Below are 16,599 nucleotides of genomic sequence, written 5' to 3'. Positions count from 1 at the left end.
TTATAACTAAATCCCCAAAATTTAACCGTATAACTTCAGGAAAGAGTTAAAACCAACTACAAATCTCAACAAATTTAATAAAATTATCCAGAAGTATCACCAATTCCTCTATAAATCCCTTTGTTGACCTTGGAGACTTCAACTTCTACTGGTACCTTAAAACATAATGAAACTTTAAATATTTTGAAGGTTAACCATTTATATAAAGAGGCCCCATCTTGAAAAATTTTTCTAAATTAAGCTCATCACTTAGAATAGAATGTTAGATGCAAACAAGGAAAAGGAGTTGAAGGAGTTTGAATTGGAGTTTGTAGAGGTAAGAATTGGGATTAAAGTGGGTAGTTTTATAGGTATATTCAATTTTTAGTGAGGAAATATGTCATCTGTTGGTGAGATTATTGAAAAATATTTAAGCATCAAACAACAGTTGAAAGTAATTGATGAATCTTTGAAGAATGGCCAATTGGAGGTTGTATTAGAGATACTGACGGTTAGTGATATTGATATTTCCAATCAGGGCAGTTTAGTGGGGAAGTTATTTGGGATTGTTGAAAAATCTATTCGTGAAAAATTGTTAGATGTTGAAATCGATGATTTCAATGTTAACGAACATACTTCTGTGGTCGACGAACAAGAGATACGTATATTGGCTCAATTGATTGCAAAGTTGGATCCATTATGGAAGTTATTCGAGAAATTTAGCTCTGATATAATATCCAACTACATTATTGAAAACTCAAAGAAACTATTCGATCATGAATACTATTCTAAACAAGTTGTCACTGGTTTAATTACCGATAGAGAACACGATAACGGTTTGAATTGTCCAAGTATTGTATTATTATTGAAGTTGATTGAAATTGTATACGTTTTTCGTGAAGAAGAGGAAGGGACTTTCAAATCACAACATCTAAATCCTCTTCTAATTGCATTATTAAATAGCAACATCGAAATTGTATCTATCAACGCTTCCAAACTAATGAGATGGGCTACCGAATCAATTGCCATTTCGTGCAACAATGAACCTGCATTTGATTCTTTCACTTGGAATACAGTAAGATTATTGTTTAATGACAGAACCAATCATGATTGGAAAGAACGTAACGGTTTAACTTTTTCACTAAGATATTTGTCAAATAATAAGATACAGCAATCTACCAGTTTTATCTCTTATATCAAGACTGACTTATATTGGAGAAATCTACAAAATGCATTGAACAGTGATATCCATGAATACAGGAAATTGGGTTTATCTGTTTTGAAATTATCAATTCAATTGCTAAATAAGGGTTTTGAAGAATTTAGTGTTACTTCATTTACTTGGATTCCAAAAGAATCTAATAAAATCATATCGATGTGGCAGAAATTTACTACACTATATGAAATCATCGCATTAGACACTGCATTAAACCAATTCGAAGCTGCCAGCTCCGATGTACTAGAAATTTTTGAAGATATCATTATTTATCCTGGCTGGTCAATGATTTTAATCTCTACTGGGTTGAAGGCTACAATGGAAAGTGTTCGTAAATATACAATGTCTTTAGTATTCAAAATTCAGAACAAATTAGTTTTTTCTTCTAATATCGAGATTTTAAAAGAAACAATTTTGCCTTCAATTATGCAAGCCCACTATTATAATACTGAAGGCGAATCTTGTGAACATGGTGATAAAGTTGTCAATTTTATCAATGGATTAGTAACAGATAATAATGATAATAGATCCACAATTATCGACACATTATTAGATATTCTTATCGAACAAAGAACATCCTTCGATGCATCAAGGATATATGTTTCATACGGTATTTTGACAGCTTTAAAGGGAAAATTATCCAGAATTTTGAATTCATCTGATTTGAGTAAAATCAGAAAGTTATTTGAATTTGAAAGTGAAGAAGAAATAGCTGAAATTACCATTCAAACCATTTTCTTGAAATTTCTACTTCATACAAATAATGAGATTAGCATTATTGATTGGATAAGCACCATCGTTGCCAATGTCAATTGTAACAATGGTTCATATTACTATATTTCCATTTTATTAGAAGATTTTAAAGATTATGCTATAACTTATTTCGAACAAGCTACAGCAGCTGATCAATTATTTCCTCTAATAAATGAGAACCCGGTATTTGACCTATTTGCAAATATTTTATTCAATATTCCAGTTCCTGCTAAGATGGACTTTATAACTGAATTGTCAAAAGCTGGTGAGGCTTCAGATTACTTCAATGAATATGCTAGTGATATTTTATTAAGATTAGCAACAAATAAGGCAACTGAAAAGGAATATGAGAATTCTTATTTACTTTGTCAATACAAGGGTTTCAATAGCAGTATCTGGAACATCTTGGATTTAAGTTCACTTTATGATGAAATTAAAGAGCAATTTACAGTAGAAAAATTCAAATTCTTTGTTACAGCATATGGCCAACTGGTTCAAAATTCTATCGAAACCACTTCTTGTCCATCCTCAGAAGTTTTTGAATTATATAACACAATCAAAGAACATTTGAATCTGTATGGCCAAGATCAATTCAAGTTGAAGGATGAAACTTACAGTTTCTACTTTTCCTGGTTGTTACATTATTTCAAAACTTATGCGTTATCATTCGAAGAGAATAACAATGAACTAAAGTTATTAGTAACAGTTATGGCAAATAATTTTAATGTTGATAATGGAAACTATATGGCTAACTTGAAAATTGTTGAAGTATCGAAATACCTTTTGGAAAATTATGCTTATGTTCAAGATGGAAAATTGGTAGATAACGGTGCTTTTTTGATCGATTTATTCAGATTGAATGAATCTATTTGGGAAAATATTGTTAGCGAAAGATTAGTTTTGAAACAGAGAGAACTTCATTTACTATTAATCGAAACGCTATACCATCCAATAATGTTACTGAACGCCTCTATTGTTGACAAAGAAATGCAAACATCGATCGAATCAATTGGTCTTGAGATTGTTAAACAAGGTTATTCAAGGAGAGGGTTTTTACCTCTTATTACTTTTAACATATCACAATTCCTATTAAAATACAATAAAATGTTAACAGGTCTAAATAGTAGCTTCTGGTGGTTAACTAAACCCATGCTGTCATCATTCACCCAACAACAGATGAACTTCAATGTCTTCAAATTGAAAACGACAATCGCAAAGTTGTATGATGAGCATCTAGCTGGTTATCAATCTAAGGGGAAAAATCTTTACGACCAAGTTTATGGTAAGCCAGAACTTTCAGCAAGAGTATACCTAGTGGATGGTTTTCTATCAATGCCACCTTCCATTAAAGAGGAGTTTATCGAGAAAGTTGCTACTGAAACTAACTTATTGGTGCCAATAAAGAGAACTGATGGTTCAGAGGCGCTAGAACGTCTATTTCAATGGGAATTAATGGTGGCTTGCATGTCTTCAATTTCAAAAGAAAAATTAATTTCATTATCTAACACGTTTGTTCTAGATAGCATTGTCGATGAAAGTTCACCACTGGTTAGAATTTACAAAGAATGGTTTATAGCGTATGAACTAGTTACCAATTATAGCAACACCTCCTCCTCCACTACGGAAGACTATTTATTTGATCATATGATCAATCATAGCAAGCCAATTTTGGTTGTTAGTGTTGAAAGAATCATCTATATTACATTAAAGGCATTATTGGATCAAAATGAATCCAAATTTGATAGACTTCTAAACAGATTCATTAGTACTTTGTTGCCGAATGCTTCTTCTAACAAGCCACTTGTAAGACATTTCTCAAATTCACTGATGTTATCCTTCTGGCCTGCTTTTGAATCACTAATTAGTGATGTAACACTACGTGCAGTATTAGAAGGTCTTTACAAAAACTCCAAGAGAACGGAACTAACCGGTCAGTATAGGAGTGGTGATGCAAATGTATGGGAATTAAAGAAAGATTTGACCTTAACAAATGTTTTTGGTGTTCTTTTAAGAAAGATTACAGACCATGAGCCACCATATATTCCTGAAGAATTATTCAGCAAATATTTAAATAATAAGACTGCGATTTCCATTGGTAAAGATGAGAAGTGTAAATGGTTAAAGAAAAGGGAAAACCTCACTCAAACAAAAACACCTGAAGAAATTGAATCCAAAACTACCCAATTGCAAACTAAGAGTGGTGCTTGGGAAACAGTTTTAGATATCGATTCTGAGAAGTCAGATAGAAGTGTAACACGTTCTGACTTGATCGTTGTATCCTCATTAGTAGACAAGCCACCAAATCTAGGTGGTATTTGTAGACTGTGTGACGTATTAGGTGTAGGATTATTGACTGTGCAAGACATTAGAGTAAAGAACCATCCACAATTTAAGAATGTTGCCGTCACTGCCGACAGATGGATGCCAATGGAGGAAGTTCCAATCGATGGAATAATTGAATTCATGAGAGCAAAGAAGAAAGAAGGTTACACACTAATTGGTCTAGAGCAGACAGATAAATCTATCCAATTGAATAACAAATATACATTTCCGAAGAAATCATTGATTCTGTTAGGTACAGAAGCCCATGGTATTCCAGGTCATCTGTTAAGCGAACTTGATTTGTGTCTAGAAATTGAACAACATGGTGTGATCAGATCCATGAACATCCAAACAGCCACTGCTGTCATCGTATACTCATATACCGTTCAACATATGTAAAAAGTCAATTGCAGTTCAAATGATTTTTCTTTACTTCATGTTGTCATCTAACTTTCAGAAATTTGAGAAGGGACAGTTTTAATATATTACAATATTTTAAAGAAATATATACATATTTATATCCAGATTTTTTATAGATTTTAATTTTAAATGTATCAGTACCAGAAAACCATCTTGTTAGGAACCCTTAATGTTATCTTATTGGATTTTGTTCATCGTCATCGTTTTTCTTACTATTGAAGTATGACGTTCAAAGGATTTCATATGAAAAATTCAGTTAACATTTAAAAAGTTGAACTGGAAGAAACAGAACTAATTTACTTGAAAGAAGTTGTTTAAAGGTTTGGAGAACGTGAGATATTCAGTGACAATCAAACATATTGAAACACTATCGAAGATATACTAGGGATTGCATTGAGTTTTGTATTATGTTGAGGGATATCAATGACCTTTTAGAAATTTCTTCTAGGATTAACCAAATCACTAAAGAAAGAGATGAATTATCTAGAAAGGTACAGAATGCCAATGGTTCTCAATCGATAGATAATGGTGAATTAGAGAAATATCGAGGCATATTAGATGATATTACATCTCAGGAGTTGTCACAAGAAAATATTGAGGAATTGAAGGGCAAATATGGTAATTTGCAAGTTTTTATAGAACTAGAAACCTTAATAAACGAAAAGGTCAAATCAGAACTTAACCTCTCAGAATTAGATAAAATAGACGATATTATCAATACATTGATTATTGATGGATTTGTAGATGTGGAATACGAGAGAATTGAAGATTTGAATCAACAACTGCTGAAGATTAAGTCTTCTTTAGAAAATTCTAATAATGAATTGGAGAAAAATCGTACTGAAAGTGTAATAATTAACTTTAACGATTCATTATTGGCAAATATAATCAATCCATTAAAGGAGGAATTTGATGGAGTATTGTTGGAATCTAAATGGGATACGAAAGAGTTTGTACCTGCATCAACAATGGAAATTTTAAAATTGCGTAAGATGTCAACCAATTTATACAAATATGCACAACTTTATATCGGAAAAGACATTGAAAGAAGATTGGTTAGTTTTGATTCGATTGCCCATAATTTTAAAGTTAGATTCACATTTCATTTCCATGAATCATCACAAATGAAGATGGAAACATATTTTGAATTCTTAAATTATTATATTTCAGAGAATCTGTATAAATGTATCAACATATTTTATGATACTCCTAATGGTATTTCTCCTCAATTAGTGCACGAACAATTTATTAACCATATTTTACAACCCATCAGAGAAAAGATCAATGTATCTTTATCCTCTGAGAAGGATTTAAGGACTGTAGTGAGACTAATTTCGCAAATCTTAGCCACAGACAAGAATTTATGTAATAATTTCCAATACCAAGGTGTCAGTTTAGCATCATTGGTCAATGCGAACATTTGGGAGAATTGGGTTAAATATCGTGTTGAAGTCACTAATAAACAATTTGATGTCATAACTGAAAATCCAAAATTATTGAAAAATTCTAGTAACGATTTTATTACGTTGTTAAACAAAGTTTTAGAATACCTTGGTCCATTCTACGAACTTGACTACCAACCATTGGAAACTTTCAAATTACAAACATGTTCACAAATTTTTTTAAATTTATCATCGAAATATTTAGAATATGTTTTAGTAACAGATTACCTAGGCGATGAATCACGTAACAAAGAAGATGAATTGGTACAAACCATTACTAAACTTGAATGTTTAAGTCAAGTATCACGTAAATTGAAAGAAATATCCAAGAGGGTCACATTTATCAGACTGACCGATACTGTTAATCAATCTGAATCACAGAATTTCACATCCATTTATCAAAATACCATCCATGATTACGAGAAAAACATCAATGATGATATCAGGGCATCCATCATCCATAGAATTCAAAAAATGATTAAAGAATCTTTGAAGAATTATTTTAAAATTTCAAGCTGGAGCAGTACAAATATCACAAGTGGCAGCGGTAGTATAGAAGATATTTCAATTTCAACATCATCTGAATTAGTAAACTCAGTAAGATTATTAACAAGGTTAATACATTACCTGGACACTTCAGAAATCCAAACCAACATAATACTATCAATAAAACACGAAATATTAAATAGATTAGTGACGTACTTCATCGAATCAATATTGAAATTAAATAAATTCAATCAATTCGGTCTATTGCAATTTGAACAGGACTACAACACACTAAAAGAATCAATAAATCTACCACAAGATACAATCAACTACGATGACAAACTATTAAACGAAACATTAAAAATATTGAGATTGAAATACGATTCAAATGCTTCAAATTTCATTACAAAGCAATATATCAAAAATTCCAACTTCAACGATCTGAAAGCTTATTTAAGCCTATCAATTCTAAAAGATACTGATATAGTAGATGCATTGTATAGAATAACTTATGGAAATATCATATAGTAAGTATATACCAAGCTTTATACCTACAACTTCATATCTTCTGTCTGTCTGTCACCTCTTTCTAATTTTTTTTTCCACTTCACTATGATGAGGCTCTTGATATAAGAATAGGAGGTTCTTGACTAAGGAAAAAAAAAAGTTGAAGATTAAATGTTTCAATGCACAACGAACAGCATTTTAAGAAGGATAGGTTAGCAAAGGTGGTGGGTGAGAAGCATACCTGTGTGGATTAGTATTTATATTGGTTGAAGAGTTTACAGTTTGAAGTATAACTTGTTGTTGTTGTTAGTACCATCAGGACTTTTGCTTTTAGAGTTTGATTTGAAAAAGGACAGCAGGGGCTTCTTTAAAGTTTTGAGCACTAGTTACAGAAAGCTTGATAAATCCAAGTTTGAGGAAAGGTTAATAGAATTGTTTGGTAGTTTAGTATCGGTAGTTTTATTTTCAAGAGATATCAAGAATATTTGGGTATTCCATTTACATATATATCTTACTTGATCAGGATATATTTTGGAGTCTTTTCTTCTTTGACTGGGAACATAGAGGTGTCGTTTCTTTTTATTTCTTTTTTCCAGGCTCATATTAAGCTCAAATCGAATAAAAAGTTTCAGCTTCAACATCATTGTTATAAATACCTATTGGTTATTTGTTTTAAGTGAACTATATTTCCATTGCTGGTATCGAATATTGAATAGTTCTTTATTCTTATCACTGGAGGGTTTATCTTTTTGTTTTATAGTTTGATTTTGACTTTTGAGAAGGTTGACTATGAACAGCTTTGGTTTGGTTTCCCTTGCATTGGTTTTTCTGGGACTCCAGAACAATGTCAACGTTAATGCAATGGTTATCAAAATAGGTGACGAACCTGTGATCAACAGTAGAGATAATCAGTTTAATGAAAGACCGACCGATTATGAGTTTGATAAAATAGATAGAGATTTGATGATCTTCTCCTTTATTTTCATGGTTGTCATCTACATTTGTCTATCGCTTATATTCATTGCCATTAGATTCGTTATAACTCGAATAGTCACCAGACATGCACGTATATCTTTGTTAGCTGATGATTTGGAGAATAACAGACGTCCAAGTCACCGTCGCAGAAATACAGAGGAAATGTTGAGCAGGTGGCCTAACATTTTGGATGATGAATCTGAAATCGGTCCAAGGTTGTCAAAATTATCACCAGAAGAACAATTTTATTATAAACAAGGTGAAGAATACATAAAGCAAAATCCACCGTTAATCATCCCACATAGTGGTTCAAACAGTAATGATATAGTAGATCCGATAATTAACGATGAAACTTTACAATTCATCGAGGAAGAAGGTGCTCATGCTTGGGAATTCCAACCTGATCCAAACCTTCCAAATGATGCTATTATTGTTGATAATAAGACAGAATTAACCTTCTTGAATTATGACTTCGATGTTTCGGTGTCTACAAATTTACCAATACCACGCATTAATAGAGTTTACTATTGTGAATTTAAGATATACGAAATTAATAATGATACAAGTAGTAGCTCAAATTCTTTAAATGATGATGAGGTAATATCTTTTGGTTTATCAACTTCACCATACCCATACTTTAGATTACCAGGAAGACACCATCATTCCATTGCATACGATTCCACTGGCGGAAGAAGATTTAACGATTCTTTTGAACTGGAGCCTGAGTTAGCTTCTCTATTTCCTCGTTGTGAAAGGGGTGATGTCATAGGTATTGGATATAGATCAAACAGTGGTACTGTATTCTTTACTCGTAATGGTAAAAAGTTAAATGAAAAGTCAGTTGGTGGTCATATTAGAGGCTGGAAATTTAAATATTTATATCCAATAGTTGGTGCAAATGTACCTTGTAAAATTCACGTTAATTTTGGTACATATGGGTTTGTTTTTATTGAAGCTAACGTAAAGAAATGGGGATATTCTAAACCAAATGGTCTAAAATTACCGCCACCATCTTATGAAGAATACGGTCACGATACTTTACTTGAAAGTGGAGGAGAAGATGAAGGTTCTGATTTAGACAGCTTATCTTCTCTTACCGACAACTTATTAACGAACTCTACTGGTGATTTATTACCTCCGCCTCCTGGTTTTGAGTATAGTACATCGCCAAATGCATATTCCACTAATGAAGAAATTACATTACACACTTATCCAGTCGAACCCCCAAGCTATTCAGATGGTGAAGTTGATGGATCAACGAATCCAAGAGTTGAAACATTCAACGAAGAAAGAACTTATAGCGATACAACTGCATTATTGCATGACGATACTAACGAAGACAATTATGAATCTGAAATTGATGATGAAAGAGAATACGATGAAATGGATGAAATAGATGAAATGGATAATACACGAGAAAATACATTCAACAACCAATTTATAGATTAGTTGGTTTTAAATTAATGACTATGGAACAATATTATTTACATGTATAATGTTACTACTTGGGATAAGTTTTTAGGAAAAATATATCAAGGATTTAACTCGAAATGATGAGTTATGAGAAACGTTATATTATTATGCGATATTTATAAAATATAAATTATTATATACTATTATTAATTTTATTATTCATTTTATTGTTAATATTATTATCATTATTATTATTATTATTACTATTATTACTATTATTATTATTATTATTATTATTATTATTATTATTATTATTATTATTATTATTATTATTATTATTATTATTATTATTATTATGATTATTATTGTATTCTTAATTATATCATATTATGTTTGAAACAGGAAAATATTTGATTCTTGAGAAATAGTTGTTATAATCCGACTATTTTAATCGGATCTTCAATTCTAAGAAATTAACCAAATAAAATACATTTTCGTTTACATCTAATTAAATCGAGGCTCGTAGTAGACGTAGCAAGATGAAATATTATAATTAGAACCACTTATTATTTGAATTTAAATTTTCATGTTGATGCATATCTTGTGGACTTTTCAGGAATTCAGGAGTATTCACTAATGGTATATCATGAGACATTGGGAAACCTGTACCATGGTCATCCTGATGTTGCACAATATTGAGATGAGGATGATTCTTTTCATGAGTGTTGTTATTAATAAAATTATACGTTCCATCATTTGTATTTGTATTTGTATTTAATAATTGATGTGGATCGTGTTCTTCAAAAAAGAACGAATTGCCGAAATGAGAATCACCACTTTCTGTACCTGTACCTAGTGGATTCGGTATTTCGTTATTCAGATTGATCGGATGCTGTTGTATTCTTTCATGCGTTGTACTATTATAATCCAGGATTAGAGAATTCATAAATTTCAATGAATCTTGAATACCTTTTAAAGAATGCGGTATGTTTGAACCCCCAGTGAAAGCATCACTTACCTGTTTCCCTTCTGAGAAATCTTCGCAAATAGACCATTGGTTTGATGGAGAATCATAATCACCAGAAAGGAAATGAACAGCAAAATTTGGTGATCTTGATAGAGAAAGTTTCAATTCCCCGAGTTTTGTATCACTATCGCTTTCATCGCCAGTGGTAACGATGTCGTCTGCCTCAAGAACCAACGAGCAATTCACGACTGTATTTATTGGGAAAAACACACGGAACAAAATTCTAGTATCATTAGCCATCGCACTAAAGAAGTAATTTATTTCATAATTTTTTTTAGAGATCAATACCAACAAATCGGTAGAATCCGACATGAGCTCATTGATGGAGAAAGGAGATAGATTTGCCAGTCTGGAAACTGTCGGCAGACTTTCCTTGGTCAAAGAACCACTTTTCATACGGTTCCAACTACCGACAGTAATTGAAAATATGTCTATAAAAGAATAGCTTTTGTTAGCTTCTAGAGGTACTCTATCGAAAAACGTCGAGACGGTATCTTCAGAGTCATCGTCGAACCCGTCACCGTAACTTTTTATCCTTGTCAAATCCGTATTTGAGTTTTTACCCAACTTATCTGATTTTCTAACTTTAGCTCTTCTATTTTGAAACCATATTCTAACTTTTTTCTCGGATAAACCTGTTAATTCAGAAAGAACTTTTCTACGTTTTGAAGTAGGATTTGGGTTCAAATTAAACTCTGACTTCAAAATATCCAAAGCCTCACCCCTAGCTCTTGTCCTTTTCTGTTTCTGTTCCTGTTCTTGTTCTTGCTCGCCGTCAAAACTCTCAACGAGACCGTTACTTTCATCCCTACTGTAATCCTGATGAATCTTTGAAGGGGAACCCTCACTGTGGAAATCGACGTCGCCACCATTCAAAGGCATCCCATAACCAATCTCTTTAACATCACCAAACTCATTCATAAACGTCTTGTGACCTGGCAATTGAGGAGACACCAAACCATTCAGCTGACGCGTCATTGAGTCCAACTGTACCTGTCGTTGCAAAGGATGCTGTCCACTTCCATCCGACTGATCACCACCCAACACATAAAACTCATCATAAATAGAATGAGAACCAACGTCCTGTTCATACCCTTGTGTCCTCTTCATCGCAATTTCAAATTTCCAAAATGTTCAAAATTATCTTATATAAAATAAAGCCTTGTTATTTCCAATATATGTTGGCCCTTTCCTGGTGTGTCCCTAATAATACACCTCTACACACACACACACAAACAAATTTAATCAACAACCAACAAGATAATATATATATATAGCCCGAAAATGCTATCCTGGCCATCCACAACAGCTTTGACTCTTCCATCTCAACCTTTAAAACTTAAAACTAACTTAAATTAATGCTTTATATTAAATATTGAACTGTAACATCCAAACCGTCTGGTTTTTTTTCATCCAAAGGCTTTGACGGGCTGTGACGTAATCGATGATTAAAAGTTTGGTGAAGTTATTGCAAGAGAGAGAGAGATGGTGTTGGGATTGGATTGGATTGGATCTTGAAGTGGTGGGATGGTGAGTATATTTACGATCGATTGTGGATATATATCTGGGAGTAGGAGAAGTTGGGTTCATTTTGGTCTTAGTTTGGTGTTTGTAACGTTGGAATTGACCGAGTTGCTTTGAAGGCTTTGATGAGCTACTGGGAAGGGAAACTCAGCAACGAAAACTCAAGTAACGGAGGTATACAATATAGATATAAAGGTTATTACCTTTGCAAGGGAAGGTGAGGAAAATGGCAGGTCCTGTGAAGTCAAGAGAGGTTTGTGCCAATTGTGCTCGAAGGAAGGTCAAATGTGATCGGTTGGTTCCCTGCGGGAATTGTGTGCGGCGAGGTTTGGAAGTTAGTTGTAATCCCAATGGTTCAGGATCAGGATCAGGATCAGGATTAGGTCCAGGGTTCGATGAATCTGTCTCCAATGTCTCCAGCAAGAGTTCTCTTGCTCTATGGCAAGCTTACGAACGTTATGTGGTAGATATCGGGCTCTTCAAAGTCTCGAATCAAGATGTCAAGGACGCTTATGAAGATGTCAGCAGTGATATCCACGAAACTGAATACCTGATGGCATGTTTGAACGAAGAGGACTCTTATTCCCTATTAAACTACGCTGTAGAGAACTTGGGTCCTCTTTTCTTTGGTTGTCTGGCAGATGTAAGCGAGTTGTACCCAATGCTAGATAGATATTGGCAAAGGAGAAACTTGCATAGACAAAAAAATGGTTCAGTGATATTCTCTGTAGATGAAAATTACGAAACAACTCTACTGTGGTCTATATTTGCATTATCAGTATATTATATCGATTGTCAGCAACTGGATGCACTGTTTGAATCCGATGTCTTGAGTCGAGTTTTGGATATATCATCATCACCTTCTTCCCGCGCAAAAACTATAACAGAACAAGTTCAATCGCAACTATTTGATTTCATCATTAAATTGATCACTGTGTTGCTGTATAAGACAAACTTCATGACATACCCAGATATCAGACTGGTCCAGATACACATCATTTTAAGCGCAACTTCGTTCCTCACTTCACACAGATCCCTGTCAGATAGTATTTTATTACAGAGCTTCAGTGTAGCCAAAATGTACCAACTTGGAAATCTACAACGCAGTGTCAACGACTCGACCATCGAACAATTGATTAAAATCACTACAGAAAAGATGTGGTATCGTTTATGTATATCGGATTACCTAAGTTCAGGTCCTAGTAACAGAATAACGTTCCATCATCAGATATCTTCACTTTTACAGCAACAACTGCCAAATGAGGATTCATCGAATCTGGATGTATGCCAGAGCGAAGATACTTTCGATTCATTGTTTTGGAAAATATTATCTCTGGATAGAGACATAGACCAGTATCTCATCAGAGATTCAAAACCTCCAATGAAAACATTGGATGCAATTTCCAAGTTCGAAGAAAATTTACACGAAAGAGTAAGCTCTATTGGTGAACTAGAATCTAAAAATTCGCAGTTCGAGAAATTTATTTTAATTTACTTGTTGAATAGCATTTCATGGAAATTAAACAAGTCATATTTTATTTATTATGACACTAGTGGAAGTTTGGAAAAAAGTATGCATCACGTTAAAGTCATGATTGAATTGTTGGTGAAAAATTTCAACCATTCTCCATTATTTAACAAACATCCCATCGTCATCAACTGTTTTTCAAAAATAAGTTTATTCTATTCATTCTACTATACGTTCAATGACTCTACGACACTGAAGGATTTATGTCTCGACATCAATGAAGTAATAATGAACCTATCTGATCTCTTCAAACCGGCATTATCAAAATTAATCATTCTAATTACCAGATTTAAAAAACTTAAGTTGATTTGGGATCAAGTCAAAGTGCTGGATTCAGATAATGCCTTAAATCACCCTGTTATAACTATCTTGAAAGATGATATCAATTTTATAAAGAAAAGCATCAATCACCTACCTCCAATAATATCAGGGACTTCGAGTTCTATGCTATACAAAAGAACCCTAGACGACGAAGATATAGATGCTTTCAAAGGAAACAAGAGTGAAGCATTTAAACTAATCATCTCTGAATTCGAGTCTGAGTTCAACATCCAAGAAATTATATATTAATTCGTATTATATAGCATTATCTATAACTGACTACTCCAAATAAAGTTGGGTCGCTTCAACATCTCTCAAAGACTTTATATAACCCTGGTAAATTAGCTATCTCTATAACGTCTTTCAAAAGACTCGATGGTGCTAAAAGTCTTCTTTTCACACAAGGAAATATAATGTTTTCCAAAGATGAATTAATGTAATTTTTCTTGTTAATATATTCTATCTTCAAATCTTCACTCATTTCATCTGTAGTGTCCATTTTTTCTATTATTTCTGGGATATAAAACAATGCGATTTGTTTTAGAATGCTACTTAGACACTCTTCCTCACTCTCCCAATTAACTTTGGTGCCTAATCTAAATAGGAAGAAAGACAATTTAGACATAGGAGGGTGGTAATCCTTTAACAACAGTGGTATTGAAGATAACTCCACGGTTCTTAAATCATCCCCATCATTAGAAAATTCAATTGAGAAATATTCCTTTAACATATCTTTCATTTCCCAGAATTTTTGAATTATTTGCATTATAGATTTCTCATCCTTAGAAATGATATCAATACTAGACAATATTTCAAACAATTGTAAGTCCTTCTTGTCCTCTGTCTTCAGCTGTATTATTCCAAAATTTGCAAAGTCAGTTAATCCAATTTGATAGAATAACTCAAAGGACACTGCGCCATAGTCAACTAAAAATAACTTTAAGTCATGCTGTATAGCGGCTAATCTTTTCTGTTCATCAACCACACCAACAAATGTCAAATTTGCAAAAATATTAGTAAGCTCCCTATGTGCAGTGTTGTCCACATTTTCACGTAATTTTAATATACTTGTCAGATCTACACTTGTTCTCTTTCTTGGCACTATCTTATAACCATTTGTGATGATACCATCACCAGTGATGCTGTTCTCATCGTTAACTTCATTATCATCGTTGGAAATTTCTTCTACTACCTGAGTTGTAGTTGAAGAAGAAACTGTTTCATCATCGATGTCAACTGTTTCTGATTCCTCAAAAGTTGATCGTAGTCGTTTCTTAGGAATATTAGCTGTATTGAAAGTTTGAGTATCTCTCTCTGTAGGAGGTTTCATAAATGAGGTAATTTTTGATTGGGAAGAATCTGTTCTAACTAGTTTATGTTCATATATTTTATTTTTAATCTGTTGAAGTTGTGATTGTGATCTAACAGGTCGAGACGCATTGCTATTTTGACTATTTGAAACGACGGTAACTTCAACTGGCTGACCTGTTAGCAATGTGCTAGTTTTAAACGTTCTTGATGTGTTCAATTTTGAAAGCTCATCGTTTAGATGGAAATTAATTTTTTCAATAATCTCATCTTGGTTCAGAAATCTTACCTCTCTCTTCGTTGGATGGACATTGACATCAACAGATTGAGGATCTATCAGGATATTCAAATAAATAAATGCTTTAAATCCTTTAGAAAGGTATGTCCCAAAGACCTGGTTTAGTGATCTTCTTAAGGGATCGCATGTTACCAATCTATTATTAATGAAAAAAATCGGTTGAATTGATTTCTTCATTTGAAAGTTCAGATCTGTAACTTGTCCATCTATTCTCTTTACACCAATATCTTCAATCTCTGGTAATTCATAATCTATCAGATGCGAAGAGACATTGTTGCCAAAGACTGTTCTTATTCTTTCTTGAATGGTTAAGTTTGCCCTAACCGTCAAGGTAAAATTCGAATCTCCCATTTTTTTGCAAGAGAACCCAATATCTTTAGAATGAACTGCATATCTACCTACAACATCTAATATTTTAGAATATTCATCACTAGGTGAACGTAATGATCTTAATCTCGAAGGTATATTATAAAATAAATCTTCGACCAAAATCACTGTACCATCTCTCCCGGCCACGGGTTTTGGCTGACCAAGCATCTTACCTTCTGAATACGATACTTTCCAAGCACATTGATCATTTTTAGTCTTTGTAGTCACCGTGACTCTAGAGATATGTGATATACTTGCCAATGCTTCCCCTCTAAACCCATAGGTTTCGATATTACCTAAATCTTCAAATTTACTCAATTTAGATGTAGTAAACCTCTCACACAAAATAGGAAGATCATCCTTCTCAATACCTGAGCCATTATCTGTAATCTGCAATACTTTGATCCCACCATCCTTTACTAATATATCAATCGATGAACAACCAGCATCAATAGAATTTTCCATCATTTCCTTTAATGCATTAACTGGCGAGATAATGATCTCACCAGCAGCAATCTTATTAACCACAGAGGGGTCCAATGCCTTTATCTTAGCGACCATAACTGACTACCTACAGCACCTTCAGACTATTCAAATAAGTCCAATCTATAGTCCTTATCTACCTTATATAGGTTTATCCACTACTACTTTCTTAAAAATCAATCGATGAGCTTTAAAAAGTTCGAGTTATTAATTACGCGTAACTAATTT

General features: G+C 33.1%; 6 protein-coding genes across 6 annotated transcripts; 4 read left to right on the top strand and 2 right to left on the bottom strand.

Annotated features, from left to right (window-relative positions):
- Positions 1 to 376: 376 nt before the first annotated feature.
- On the top strand, positions 377 to 4,669 carry TRM3 (tRNA (guanosine(18)-2'-O)-methyltransferase; the record flags this gene model as incomplete). The annotated part of the gene is made up of 1 exon (XM_001645645.1): positions 377 to 4,669. The coding sequence occupies one exon, from the start codon at positions 377 to 379 to the stop codon at positions 4,667 to 4,669; it is 4,293 nt and encodes a 1,430-aa protein (XP_001645695.1).
- A 428-nt stretch (positions 4,670 to 5,097) lies between these two features.
- Positions 5,098 to 7,146, top strand: TIP20 (Tip20p; the record flags this gene model as incomplete). Its single annotated transcript, XM_001645644.1, has 1 exon — positions 5,098 to 7,146. The coding sequence occupies one exon, from the start codon at positions 5,098 to 5,100 to the stop codon at positions 7,144 to 7,146; it is 2,049 nt and encodes a 682-aa protein (XP_001645694.1).
- Positions 7,147 to 7,914: 768 nt separating this feature from the next.
- EAR1 (Ear1p) lies at positions 7,915 to 9,549 on the top strand (the record flags this gene model as incomplete). The annotated part of the gene is made up of 1 exon (XM_001645643.1): positions 7,915 to 9,549. The coding sequence occupies one exon, from the start codon at positions 7,915 to 7,917 to the stop codon at positions 9,547 to 9,549; it is 1,635 nt and encodes a 544-aa protein (XP_001645693.1).
- A 517-nt stretch (positions 9,550 to 10,066) lies between these two features.
- Positions 10,067 to 11,650, bottom strand: PHO2 (Pho2p; the record flags this gene model as incomplete). Its single annotated transcript, XM_001645642.1, has 1 exon — positions 10,067 to 11,650. The coding sequence occupies one exon, from the start codon at positions 11,648 to 11,650 to the stop codon at positions 10,067 to 10,069; it is 1,584 nt and encodes a 527-aa protein (XP_001645692.1).
- A 640-nt stretch (positions 11,651 to 12,290) lies between these two features.
- On the top strand, positions 12,291 to 14,162 carry CEP3 (Cep3p; the record flags this gene model as incomplete). Its single annotated transcript, XM_001645641.1, has 1 exon — positions 12,291 to 14,162. The coding sequence occupies one exon, from the start codon at positions 12,291 to 12,293 to the stop codon at positions 14,160 to 14,162; it is 1,872 nt and encodes a 623-aa protein (XP_001645691.1).
- A 55-nt stretch (positions 14,163 to 14,217) lies between these two features.
- MLH1 (mismatch repair ATPase MLH1) lies at positions 14,218 to 16,449 on the bottom strand (the record flags this gene model as incomplete). Its single annotated transcript, XM_001645640.1, has 1 exon — positions 14,218 to 16,449. One exon carries the CDS (start codon positions 16,447 to 16,449, stop codon positions 14,218 to 14,220), a length of 2,232 nt encoding a protein of 743 aa, XP_001645690.1.
- Between the last annotated feature and the right edge of the window lie 150 nt (positions 16,450 to 16,599).

The sequence above is a fragment of the Vanderwaltozyma polyspora genome, genomic scaffold (genome assembly GCF_000150035.1).
Source record: "Vanderwaltozyma polyspora DSM 70294 KpolScaffold1043 genomic scaffold, whole genome shotgun sequence".
NCBI lineage: Eukaryota > Fungi > Ascomycota > Saccharomycetes > Saccharomycetales > Saccharomycetaceae > Vanderwaltozyma > Vanderwaltozyma polyspora.
Note: the sequence above shows the minus strand (reverse complement) of the source record. Positions and strands in the feature narration are given on the sequence as shown.